The 11,726-nt window shown below is 42.2% G+C and overlaps 4 protein-coding genes and 1 non-coding gene across 5 annotated transcripts; 3 read left to right on the top strand and 2 right to left on the bottom strand.

The window, feature by feature from the left end:
• The first annotated feature begins 3,192 nt into the window (after positions 1-3,192).
• LOC132702640 (uncharacterized) lies at positions 3,193-5,260 on the top strand. The gene is made up of 4 exons (XM_060671407.1): positions 3,193-3,316; positions 4,357-4,645; positions 4,977-5,084; positions 5,134-5,260. The coding sequence occupies exons 1-4, from the start codon at positions 3,193-3,195 to the stop codon at positions 5,258-5,260; spliced, it is 648 nt and encodes a 215-aa protein (XP_060527390.1).
• Positions 5,261-5,285: 25 nt separating this feature from the next.
• Positions 5,286-6,012, bottom strand: LOC132702639 (uncharacterized). The gene is made up of 3 exons (XM_060671406.1): positions 5,875-6,012; positions 5,510-5,814; positions 5,286-5,457 (listed from the first exon to the last, which is right to left on the bottom strand). Exons 1-3 carry the CDS (start codon positions 6,010-6,012, stop codon positions 5,286-5,288), a joined length of 615 nt encoding a protein of 204 aa, XP_060527389.1.
• Positions 6,013-7,022: 1,010 nt separating this feature from the next.
• On the bottom strand, positions 7,023-9,826 carry LOC132702638 (uncharacterized). The gene is made up of 4 exons (XM_060671405.1): positions 9,726-9,826; positions 8,855-9,171; positions 7,492-7,643; positions 7,023-7,111 (listed from the first exon to the last, which is right to left on the bottom strand). The coding sequence occupies exons 2-4, from the start codon at positions 9,169-9,171 to the stop codon at positions 7,023-7,025; spliced, it is 558 nt and encodes a 185-aa protein (XP_060527388.1). The 5' UTR covers positions 9,726-9,826.
• Positions 9,827-9,990: 164 nt separating this feature from the next.
• On the top strand, positions 9,991-10,702 carry LOC132702524 (uncharacterized). The gene is made up of 3 exons (XM_060671203.1): positions 9,991-10,105; positions 10,162-10,319; positions 10,373-10,702. Exons 1-3 carry the CDS (start codon positions 10,001-10,003, stop codon positions 10,596-10,598), a joined length of 489 nt encoding a protein of 162 aa, XP_060527186.1. The 5' UTR covers positions 9,991-10,000; the 3' UTR covers positions 10,599-10,702.
• Positions 10,703-11,506: 804 nt separating this feature from the next.
• LOC132702675 (5S ribosomal RNA) lies at positions 11,507-11,624 on the top strand. The gene has a single exon (XR_009618917.1). It is a non-coding gene; the product is annotated as a 5S ribosomal RNA (ribosomal RNA).
• Positions 11,625-11,726: the final 102 nt, after the last annotated feature.

The following is an 11,726-nucleotide window of genomic DNA, read 5'->3' as shown; positions in this document are numbered from 1 at the left end:
ATTCATGTATGAAAACAAGAAGGAGAGAAAAAAAAATGTTTTTTGCAGACCAGTGTAGCATCAACGATCAGCAGCAAAGACGAGATATTGCAAGAGTTCCTTTCTTAGCGGGACCTTTATTTTGAAGACACTTATATAAAAAAAAACAACTTGTCGCAAGTATGCAATGCATAGATTAAGACTGACCTACGTATGCATATGCATATATAGAATGCATATCAAGAGTGTTTCTTAAACTTCGTTTAAACTTGAATTTATAGAGGATATGTGGTTTCCAATGATTTGTTAAGTTTATTACAGAAATATGCCATATGTGTTTTCTCTCAGTGTGTTTGTGTTGCTTTAAAAGAATTTACCCAATACTTAACGGTCATAGAACACTATGCGGACCACTATGGCACTTTCGCGAAATCGGTGTAATTTCATTGTGAATACGCCCTGTATAAAGTGACCTTCACATCTCGTCGAACTTCAAATTTACGGCATACTTCGGTAAATATCAAAATTTGTACTCGTAATTGCGTTTTAAAATTACATTTTTTGAAATATCTTGGGTCCCCTGTATTATAGACGGAACCTCAAACTCTCTCTCAACGCAGTTTACGACACTGTTCATATCAAAATATCACATCTTTAAAAGTTTTTCCTTGGATGACAAAGGATATTCTGGATCTAATGGACAAGAGACGTCAAGCACGAAACAGGGACCAATGGAAATACAAACAGATTGACAGAGAGATAGGTAGAAAAATCATCGACGCCAAAGAAAACTGGCTACAGAGGAGGTGCGACGAAGTAGAAGAGTTACAAACACAGCACAGAGATAGAGAACTGCACAGAAAGATCAAAGAAATGGCGGGTCTGTGGAAACCCAAACACATATCTCTAATAAGCGATAACAACAACGAACTAGAACTCGACCCCAAAAAGCAAAAACTGATATGGCAAAACTAACTGAGGGAATTGTTTGGAAATGAACAGAGAAGAGAAGAACCTCCCCAAATCCAGAAGGGGGACAAACTACCCATACTAAAAGAGGAAGTCCTACAGGCTATCAGGGACACAAAAAGCAATAAGGCACCAGACGACGACCAGACGACGGCAGAACATTTTAAGTATATAAGTGACAACGCCATCACAACATTAACCCGGCTTTTCAATGAAATATATGAAAATGGAATATTGCCTCAAGACTGGCTAACATCGACCTACATAGCATTACCCAAAAAAAGCAAAGCCCGAAAGTGCGAAGATCACAGATGAGCCATGCAGCACAAATCTTCATGCGAATAATATTCAACAGAATCTATAACAAATGTGAAGAATATCTGAGCCGATCGCAGTACGGGTTTAGGAAACGCACAGGCACAAGGGAAGCTACTCTGGGATTAACTCTAATAGCAGAGAGGTACATGGAAGTCCAAAGGAAACTCTGTGTGTGCTACGTCGATTACAAAAAGGCCTTCGACCGTATAAAGCATGAGGAATTAATACGAATCCTGATGGAAATAGGACTGGATGGTAGAGATATAACCATCATCCGCAACATGTACTGGGACCATAAGGGCTGCGTACGAACGGAGACTGGAAACACCGAATACGTAAATATAGAAAGAGGGGTAAGACAAGGATGCATACTGTCCCCACTCCTATTCAACGTGTACGCGGAGTCTATAGTGAAAGCATCATTACAGACCTGCCCCGAAGGAGCTAAAATAAATGGGAACATTATCAACAACATAAGGTACGCCGACGACACCGTGGTGATAGCAGATTCGGAAGAACAACTGCAAACTTTGATGAGCATCCTAAATGAAGAAAGCTCAAGAATGGGCCTGGAAATCAATACCGCTAAGACCAAGACCATGGTATTTGACAGATCCTCACAGGGGCACATAACCAACATTATGATAAATGGTCTCAGACTTCAAACGGTGCAACACTACATCTACCTGGGCAGAGAAGTCAACAACCAACTGGACCACTCAAAAGAAATAAGAAGAAGAATAGAAATCGCCAGAACTGGATTTCTAAATATGCGTAAAGTGCTATGTCATCCGAGACTATCAATAACTCTCAGACTAAGAGCACTTAAATGCTACGTATGGGCTCTATTGCTTTATGGCTGTGAGACATGGACACTTAAGCAAGACGACATCAAGAAACTCAACGCATTCGAGATGTGGCTTTATCGACGTATGCTTCGGGTCAGTTGGACAAGCCACACAACTAACGAGACGGTGCTACGTAAAATGAACACACGAGCACACTTGTACGCGCTCCTTAAAATACGTAAAACCGCTTACCTCGGACACATCATGCGCCACCAAGAGCACGAACAGCTTCAGCTGATATTGGAAGGGAAGATAGAGGGTAGACGGAACATAGGCCGAAAGAAGAAATCATGGCTGAGAAATATCCGGGACTGGACCCACACAGATGGAAATGCCCTCATACATCAAGCCCAGAACAGAGAAATGTATGCCACAATGGTCGCCAACCTCAGCAGAGACGGCACTTAGGAGGAGGAGGAAAAGTTTTTCAAATATCGCCAATAATTCACTCAGAAAAGCGCGAATTTCTATGATCTATTCGAATTTTTTGCCCACAAACGACGTACCCTGTATATAATTCCAAAAATGTTCGAAATAGCTCTGGATCTCCTTAGTTTCCAGTTATCCGAACTTTTCCAATGGAGTAAATGGTTTCCACAAACTACTTGTTTTCTAAAATAATGCAGTACGTTGTACTTGTAAATGACGTCATCGCGTCTAGTTTGAGGGCGAGAAATGGTGATTTTCATTTGGATTTTTTGAAATATCTCGAACAGCGTATGTGATAGACGAAAGCCGTAAATACAAAAATTGTAGCCTTTGATACGGCCATAACATATATTCAAAATCACTTCATAAAGGCGGACTTTGTTTGTGCCAACTTAAAATATTGTTACGTAGCAACTAGGATTCAGCCAGTTAAAGTTGCATTTAAAGTTGGCGGTGTCACCGTGTGTAACCTCTGAAGTGACAGCAAAAGCTGTTAATCGGTAAGACTGGAATCTGTTCGGTTGATGGGGCCTTAACGTGAGAGAATTGTCGCCTCGTCAGTAAATAAACGGGTCCACGCAATTCATTATCACTTCGACGTCAAAAAACAAAAGAGCGCGCGACCCGCGCAGGCAAACCGCCAACTGCGATGCACGAACGCCGACGTCTTGTGTTTCTCTTGCTGGCGTTCCTCACGGAGATTTCGTCGGGCACCGACCACCCCCGGCAAAAGCGATATCTGGTGTTTCCTGAGGGCAGCTCTCTGCAGATGAGTGAGTATACAGGGTGACGCAGGCTTAAACGTCAAGGAAATAATTTTTTTTTACCATAAACATATATCCTAACTAAATTTTTAATAAAAAATCTTTTTTTTAATTATTCAAATGCCTTCTTTTCTGATTTTTGCGTCACAGAGGACAATCTGATTGACAGTTATAAGAAAATTCATTGTATGCTACTGTTTGCTTATGTGTTTAATTTTTTTTATAATTAGCTAGTTTACAACACTACACATATACACTACACAATAATACACTTTTTTTGCCTTTTCTAGTGTTTTCGCAACTGGTTCCCGTAGTTGTTCGCAGGCCACGTAAAACAATAACTAAAAATCCAAGCAAAAAATATTTAATCTTTACTAAATTGTCGTACTATGCTAAAATAATGTGCTGGCAATAGAAAATGGGTAACGAAAATTCGCAAAAATTGTTCAAAGTTGGCACCTACAGGTTGCTTGAGCTTCATCGTTGATCGGCTCTTTATCAACTTTGGTTTTCATCGTATTTCATATAAAAAAATCCAAAAATCCAAAGGTGCTAAATCAGGGGAGCGCGCAGGCAAAGAAATATATATATATATATATATATATATATATATATATATATATATATATATATATATATATATATATATATATATATATATATATATATATATATATATATATATATATATATATATATATATATATATATATATATTCTCACGTGTTGATTCACGGATGGAAAAATGTGATGACACTATATTCCGGGATATCATCCGTTCGCTCGTTGAACTCCGACTGGAAACCTGCATCCGACTGGAATCCTGCAAATCCTGCATCCGACTGGAATCCTGCAGACGTTTCGCCAAAATCTCACTTGGCATCTTCAATTCTATATATATATATATATATATATATATATATATATATATATATATATATATATATATATATATATATATATATTAATAATTTTATTTAATCCGGTGCTAAAACCCGGCGCAAATCCACGAATTTAATTCTCCGGGTTAAGTCTTCATCGTGTTCCAGTTTTTGAGGGCACGTACCCCTCGGTCGGCATGGGCAACGTCTTCGTGTTCGGTAACACGGCGGCGATGGCTTACGAGTTGCCGTCCACCCCGGCATTTTTGAACTACGACAAGTTCGGAGACGCCCCGAACCGCACCGATTCGCGTCACGACGATGACGATTTCGATTACGGGTGGCGGCAAAACGCCGGCTGGAGATACGGCCCCGAGCCGCCCGAAATCCCGTATCACCGGGTGCACAGGCGCAGCCGCAGGGAATTGTACGGAAAAATCGAAAACCTTTTCCAGGCGTGAGTATCGGAAACATTTGAACATTTTTTGAGTAATTTTGGTATCACAATTATCTTTTAAAACCCATAGAATATTGTCTCCTTCAAAGTAATCCCCTCCACACTTGTGTCAATGTTTTTTTCTGATCCTCGAAGCACTTCTAGTAAGCAGTTTCTGATTCATCACAAAAAACGACAAACAACATTTTCAAACCTAACCTCAAAATGTTCCCTATAAAAACGTTATTCGCCATATGGCAGGGCTGGTTTAAAAAAATCCCGAAACATAAAAGGCAGCCCTCATACCTGTGGCGTTTGTAAGCAAATAAATGATTATCGTCACTTGGTGCAGCCTCGAGAAGCACGGCAGGGCGTGCCTGCTGAAGACGATCTGCAAGCTCGCTCGGTTACCGTCGAGGAAGGGCTCCATGGTGGAAGAAGTTCTAAAAGTGGTGTTTAGGTGAGCGAGGCGACCATGCAATGATGACGCTGTAGCATCGGTTTCGCAGATCGAAGCCGCACTCCGGGTACCCCGACGAAGACGACTACGACGTGGCGGCGGCGCCGGCGGCGAACTGCGACCGCCTCTACCTCGAGTGCCCGGGTTCGGTGCTGGGTGGGATTTTTGGCAAATAAACGATTTTTTCGGAAAAATTTTGTTTTAATAACGGACGTAGTTGACATCGTTTCGCACGCGGGAAAAATGGCGGACGAAGTTCGCTTCGCAACCGCGAAAGAGCGACTCGCAGTCGCCGCCCCCTCGCCCCGCTTGCTCCGCGCCGTAGTACTCGTTGTTCGAGTGGTGGACGAGCTCGTCGAACGTCGACGACGGCCTGACGGAATCGGAGTTTCAACATTGTCGCGATAAAAAAGGGAAAAACATACGTCAAAAACGCGCGGCCGATTTCGGCCAGGAGACCTGCTCGCTCGTCCAACGGTACCGCCGCCGCCTCGCAGATCGCCTGGAGCACGCACGCTTTTCCGCTGCCGTAGCCGTTGGCCTCTAGGTATTCCTCCGCCATGCCGTACATCGTCCACCGGGTCGCCGAGCGTTTTTTCCTGACGAAATCGATGCTGGGTCGAGTATAGTACGAGCTGTTGTTGGGCAGCTGGTAGAACGCCTTCATGACCATACCCAGCGTGATGCTCTGGTAGCGGACGTCGACGGGGATGCCGATGCCGAAGATAACCTGAAACCCGATCGAAATCGAGACGAGTTTGGGGCGCGCGCGCAGCTAATCTTCTCCTACCGCCACCCAGTTGGTACCCGGCTTCCACACGAGCCACCTCCGTTGTCTGGAGATGAGCGCTTCACTGGTGTCCCGCAGGAGGAGGTCGGCGCGGATCAGCGCCGCGCACGCGCCCAGCCACACCAAGCACGTTTTCATGTCGTCGTCGTCGTCGCCGTCGAAGTTGAACGGCAAGTAATGATCCGAGTTTGGTTAACGGCGCGTCGCACCGTTCGTCTTCGCTAATTGGCAAAGGAGGCCCGAAAAAACTGGGCCGCGATAATTGATCCGAATTCAAAATTTGCCAACCGACCTGTATAATTTCTTTAATGCAATCGATATTTATTGTGGCTAACGACTTAACCTAAAAACATTGAACACAACATGACCACAGGCTGCCTAATCATAAGGAAAGAATATCTGTGTTCAACACTACATTAAAATATCTAAATACTACGGTATAGAGGTAGAGGGCGCTTGGTATAAACACAAGCCAAAAACATTGAAGCTAATGGGGAAGTCAGCGTAATATGAAACGCAAGTACGCAAGTACAAACAGACACGACTTTGACGGAAAATAAACCAGACAGTATAATGTAAAAAAAAACATTTGCGTAATTTCCTTCTATTTTTCACGGTTAACCATTTTACCTCCTTCGGTTTTGTAGAACACCGTCTTATTTACACATGCCGTAAATCAACCTCAAGCATGACTTTTGTACTTTTCATTAATATCATTACTATGACTTAAAAGCAAGAAGTCTGCAAGTTTAAAACATCATTAAATGTTTAGATGCTTTTTGGATGCATTTGTTTATGTGGGGTTTGCCTTGCCTTCTATAACTATATCTATAAATATCCACTAAAAAAGCAGAGGACATAAATTACATTGCAAGTACATCAAGCTTTTGAAAATATGGTAAGCATGACACTCGCAGATGCAAGTTATAAATACATCTAATGATGAGTTTTTTGGGCTATGAAAACCTGATCTGCGAACGAGGAGGATCTGAGGAAAAGTATTGATGGCTGCACAAGTGTTGTTTAATTTTGATACCAGTCCATCAATCGTATCTTTCGGCCTAAGTGTTTACTCTTTCAACGATCAGAATTGATCCCTGGCAGCCCTTTACATATGAGGGATCATTACATTTTAACGGTATTCCGTCTTAAGTTTTGGTTATTACACCGCTCCACCATCCCACCAACAGCTCGAGACCTCGAGATAGCTCGTCATCAGAACGACCAGTCAGCAGCACTACCGTGAGCAAACTGACAAACCATTCCAGATACAAACCCAACACACAGACTATTACCATAATGCAGGGGGCCAAGAACAGACCCCTGCGGTACTCCCTGGTGAATTGAGGTCTCATTGCAGGTGTAGTGTATGTTGGATAGTACTGTTTTCTTAAAGAAACATAAGTTTGCAATAGTAATGTATTTTTTCTCCTTAAATTGTAGTATTAACTTGTAACGTAAGGATTACAGGCCATGCCTGTAATTCAATTGTGCATTTAAAACAAAAAATTATGCAAAAATGCCTCTGTATGTGAAATTTATAATAAATATTACAAAAATGATCATGAAAAGTTTGTGAAAAAAAAGCGACGCATATTTTTTAAACATTTATTCTACCGTCCCCCCGGAATATCGAAATTTTCCCTAGAAAATCGACGCCGCATTCCGGGAAAATGGCACCGCAGTCTGCGCCGTCGCGACCCATCTCTTCGGCGGCGTGGTAGGCCCCCTTCGAGCTGTCGGTGACGTCGTCGTCGGTGCTCGATGGCCTGAAATTAGGCTCGACGTTAGTTTAAATTACAAAATATATAATGATATGATTCTGAAGCCTTTAACAGGGATTATAAATCAATCTTTAAAACAGGAATATTTCCTACAAGTTTTAAAATTAACATTGTCGTGCCTCCAAAGCTTTCAACTACGTTCCTTCTGATATTGGAAAAGTTTTTTCGTATATCGTATACGAGGTGTGTCAGTGAAACTAACTGAATCCTATCTCCCGTTTCGCACCCAATGTGTGGAAGACAATGGTGAGCTTTCTGGAAAGATGAACACTGTAGTCCCTCAAGGCTCCATTTTGGCACCCTTGTTGTTCATTGTCTTTATAAATGATCAGCGTTTAGTAAGACATTGGCTGCGTTGGAAGGAACCTCAAAAAACCAAGGCTAGGCAAATATACTTCTCATCAACACGGAGAAAACTAAAACTTTGATTATTCATACGGATATTCGGGTTTGCGAGGGAAATAGCGCGAAGTTACTCGGTATGACTATTGACGACAGTTCGTTGGTCTGCACATGGAAGTTTATTGTGTTCAGATTTTTTATGATTTCGACTGTTTAGGGTTTTGACCTTTTCTACTCTACTGGAATTATTGTATGGGGTGACAGTACAGCTTCAAAAAGTGCCCTTATTTTGCAAAAAAGGCAATCCGAGTATTAGTTACAAAAATCACTGGCAACCTCATTTTTCAAAGAAACTTGCATGCTGGTTTCTTAACTGAAACTGGTTCAGCTGGGGAAACTGGTTTCATTTACCGACGCAGGCGATATCCAGACGATTTGTAAATAGTATCCCCGCCAACCCTCTATCGTGTCTATACTTGTACGATACTTTGTTAGAAGTCCATACAAAAAACGTGGACCTACCTTCCTCTCTGGCAACAATCTGTATAAGAATATTAGTCCAGGCGTAAATCCTGTGTCGCGTTATTTAACTTGTAGAAAAATAAGTAAGTTTGAAGATTTCGGGTGTATGAACAGACACTTCGGGATGTTGAGGGTAAGATTATTTTGCTCGCGCCACATGTAAACATTAGATATTATACAATATATAATCTGGATATTTTAAAATACCTGTTTATCATGTTCGTCTAAAAAAAATGGTTTTAATTGTTATAGTTTTTCATTATTTCCGTGCTTTCTTGCTATAATGTAACTGTAAAATTGTACATAGTCGAAAATATTCTACCTGCACTTACGTCAGTACGCCGTGTACGACCTCCGCGAGGAGTCCCGCTCGACGGTCCAGAGGCTTCGAAGACGCCTCGCATATCGCTCTCAGAACGCAGGCCTTGCCATCGACGCCCTGCTTCTTCTCGAAGTACTCTTCTATCGATTCGTACGTCATCCACCTGGTGGGCGTCCTCTTCGTGCGCGTCCGCGCAAACTCCACCGTCGGGCCGCCACCGGTGTAGTAAGAACTGTTGTTGGGCAGCTGGTAGTACGCCTTCATCGTCATTCCGAGGGTGATGCCGTGGCGGCCCACCTCGACGGGGATGCCGATACCGAAGATCATCTGAACAAATGGCGACTACCATTGTCAACGCCATCTTCTAAGCTTTTTCTTTTCAAGTTCAGACAAAAAGTTAGATCACATAAATGAAGACATTACTGAAAACATTGAATGAAGTTTAGTTGGCGTATTGCCCTTCTGGAATGACGTCACGCTGATTTAACATAACGCCAACTTAAACGTATACCGTACGGAACTGTAGCTTGTCAAAAATGGCTGACAAGGATTTAGAACTTCAAAACTAAGATTTTCTTGCGAATAAAATCACAAAGTTTTACTAATGTAGATTATTTAATTATATTAATTCTCAATTACAGACAATACTGAATATAACTAATTTTAAACAAAAACAAACAGCCACTTCCTTTGACTGTCGCCACAATCAAAACTAAATTCTAAAATGTCTTCATCGTCACTGTTGTCGTCGTTACAGTGTTATAGATATTATTTTATAGCGCTCTCGTGTTGTTAATAACACACAAAACATATCAATTTTTTTTTATTTTTTATTAAAAAAAAAACTAAAAACTGCTTTAGTGATAATAAGCCAAACTTACTGCTACCCAGTTGACCCCCGGTTTCCACACCAACCAGCGTTTATCGCGCGACAACACGGCGCTGGTGTCGCGCAAGAAGCGCTTCCGGAATGCCGCAGGTGCGCAGCAGGCCGCAAGGACCACCAAAACCAACGACATCTTCATCGCGTCTTCACGGCCGCGGCCCCAAAAGGTCCAATTAACGCGACGGCGAGCGTGGACATAACGGTCCACTCGCGCGACCCACAAACCGCCTAAGCCGGCGACCTCAAACTCTCCGAGCACGTCGTCCAGGTATGCCCCTACGTCTCCTCGTGCTGCTGGTCGCGTTCCTGTGCTTGGCCGTCGCCAAGCATCGCGTGAGGCGCAAGGTGCTCTTCACCAAGAGCAGCAAATTCTTCGTGAGTATACGGCGCGGGCGCCGTCGCCGCCGCTTTCAGCCGTTCTTCTTTCGCAGTTCCGACTCAACGGCAAAGACAACATGCTGAACTACACGGACATTTGGGCGCACGGCTGGGGTTTTCGCATCAACTACGACCTGCCGCACACGGTGCCGAAGCGAAACCAATTCTTCAGGCGGGACGTCCACTCGGATATCGCGAACTTAGACGATCCGTAAGTTTTACGACGTCGTCGCCGAAACTGTTTTTGCCCGTCCGTGTTTTCAGAGTGCTGGCTGGTGCGCTGTCGTGCGCGTTGAGGCCGTTTTGTGAGATGCTGACCGGACACCGCGGAGAAGGCGACAACTGCGGCGTCCTCTGCGGGATCGCTTCCCTAATCGAAAGGACCCGGGGGACCGAGGCGGCCTTCTTCAGGAGCTTCGCGGACGGATGCCGCGCGGAACGCACCGCCTGTCACGACGTAGGGAATGAGGGGCGGGAGGGGGCTCAATAAATTCCCGTAGGAAATACCGCGTGTTTTTTTTTTTTGAGCTACCAGAGAAAATTGAAAAATTGACAGGTATTCTTAGGTATTCGTAGTTCCTAGGAGTATTATTTATGAAAAATCGCAACACAATGAGTAAATTTTCACTTTTTCTAGTCGATTTTTATTAAATTCCAATCAAAATCACTTTTCGTGAAAATATCATCACACCGGCGGATATCGACTCAAAAGCTCGCACTCTGGCTCGAACAGTAGTACCAAGGAGGATTTTTATAAAAAAAAAAACAGAAAATTACTGAAACATCACTTTCTTTAGTCGGTTTCGAACAGATTCCAAGCAAAATCATCTTTTCCGCCACTTTGTATCAAAAAATATCATTCGAACAGAAAATTCAGGAAGGATTTTTAAGAAAAGAAAACGAAGAAATACTTTGGAAACACTTACAAACTTAAACTACTCTGTTTTTACTAAACTTACTTTTGGAACCATTGTTATTAATCACACTGTAGAATCAAAATAAATAAGAACTAAAAGTTCAGATTTTCACGAAATTATATATTTTTACATGACAATTGTTTCGACAACACCGTGTCTCTATCAAATGTAATATTTAGAAACTACCTGCTACTATATATACCGAAAAATGTGAGAATTTAAGTTCAATAAAGGTGTTTAAATCTTATTGATCGTTAATGTCTCATTTTGGGATTTTGGACATTTCGGTTTATTGTTTTTTAAATATTTTCCTATTGTCTTGTTAGTTCTGAAAGCTATTTTTAAACCACATTTTGACAAATGTTTTGAAACATTGAGAGCAAGAAGTTTACCAAAATTAGAAAAATTCCACGTGCCATTGTATTTTTTTATTTTTAACGCCCTTTCTAGTATATATTCTCTAAAAAAACTAACTTTTACATGCAACGGCCATACCACGCTGATACACCAGATCCCGTCCGATCTCTGAAGTTAAGCAGCGTCGGGCGCGGTTAGTACTTGGATGGGTGACCGCTTGGGAACACCGCGTGCCGTTGTATTTTTTTGTTTATTTTTAACGCCAGTTGTAGTATATATTCTATTTTAGTTGCAAGTTCCATTTTAAATTTTGAATAAAATCCTTCCTAATCCTGTCAGGTCAT

This window comes from Cylas formicarius, unplaced genomic scaffold (assembly GCF_029955315.1).
Source record: "Cylas formicarius isolate icCylForm1 unplaced genomic scaffold, icCylForm1.1 PGA_scaffold_5__7_contigs__length_24384050, whole genome shotgun sequence".
In the NCBI taxonomy this organism is placed as follows: Eukaryota; Metazoa; Arthropoda; class Insecta; order Coleoptera; family Brentidae; genus Cylas; species Cylas formicarius.
The sequence above is the reverse complement of the archived record's forward strand: the minus strand, read 5'-3'. Positions and strand labels throughout refer to the sequence as shown.

Bases quoted from the DNA above. Each gene is read 5' to 3' on its own strand.
- LOC132702524 (XM_060671203.1), top strand. From the start codon at position 10,001: ATGCCCCTACGTCTCCTCGTGCTGCTGGTCGCGTTCCTGTGCTTGGCC. The intron at 10,106-10,161 runs GTGAGTATACGG...CTTCTTTCGCAG, and splicing joins CCAAGAGCAGCAAATTCTTC to TTCCGACTCAACGGCAAAGA. The intron at 10,320-10,372 runs GTAAGTTTTACG...CCGTGTTTTCAG, and splicing joins ATCGCGAACTTAGACGATCC to AGTGCTGGCTGGTGCGCTGT.
- LOC132702638 (XM_060671405.1), bottom strand. From the start codon at position 9,171: ATGATCTTCGGTATCGGCATCCCCGTCGAGGTGGGCCGCCACGGCATC. The intron at 7,644-8,854 runs GTAAGTGCAGGT...GCCTAATTTCAG, and splicing joins GTCGTACACGGCGTACTGAC to GCCATCGAGCACCGACGACG. The intron at 7,112-7,491 runs GTAGAATAAATG...TGCTCACGGTAG, and splicing joins TTCGATATTCCGGGGGGACG to TGCTGCTGACTGGTCGTTCT.
- LOC132702640 (XM_060671407.1), top strand. From the start codon at position 3,193: ATGCACGAACGCCGACGTCTTGTGTTTCTCTTGCTGGCGTTCCTCACG. The intron at 3,317-4,356 runs GTGAGTATACAG...ATCGTGTTCCAG, and splicing joins GGGCAGCTCTCTGCAGATGA to TTTTTGAGGGCACGTACCCC. The intron at 4,646-4,976 runs GTGAGTATCGGA...CACTTGGTGCAG, and splicing joins ATCGAAAACCTTTTCCAGGC to CCTCGAGAAGCACGGCAGGG.
- LOC132702639 (XM_060671406.1), bottom strand. From the start codon at position 6,012: ATGAAAACGTGCTTGGTGTGGCTGGGCGCGTGCGCGGCGCTGATCCGC. The intron at 5,815-5,874 runs GTAGGAGAAGAT...ATCGGGTTTCAG, and splicing joins CGGGTACCAACTGGGTGGCG to GTTATCTTCGGCATCGGCAT. The intron at 5,458-5,509 runs GTATGTTTTTCC...CGATTCCGTCAG, and splicing joins ATCGGCCGCGCGTTTTTGAC to GCCGTCGTCGACGTTCGACG.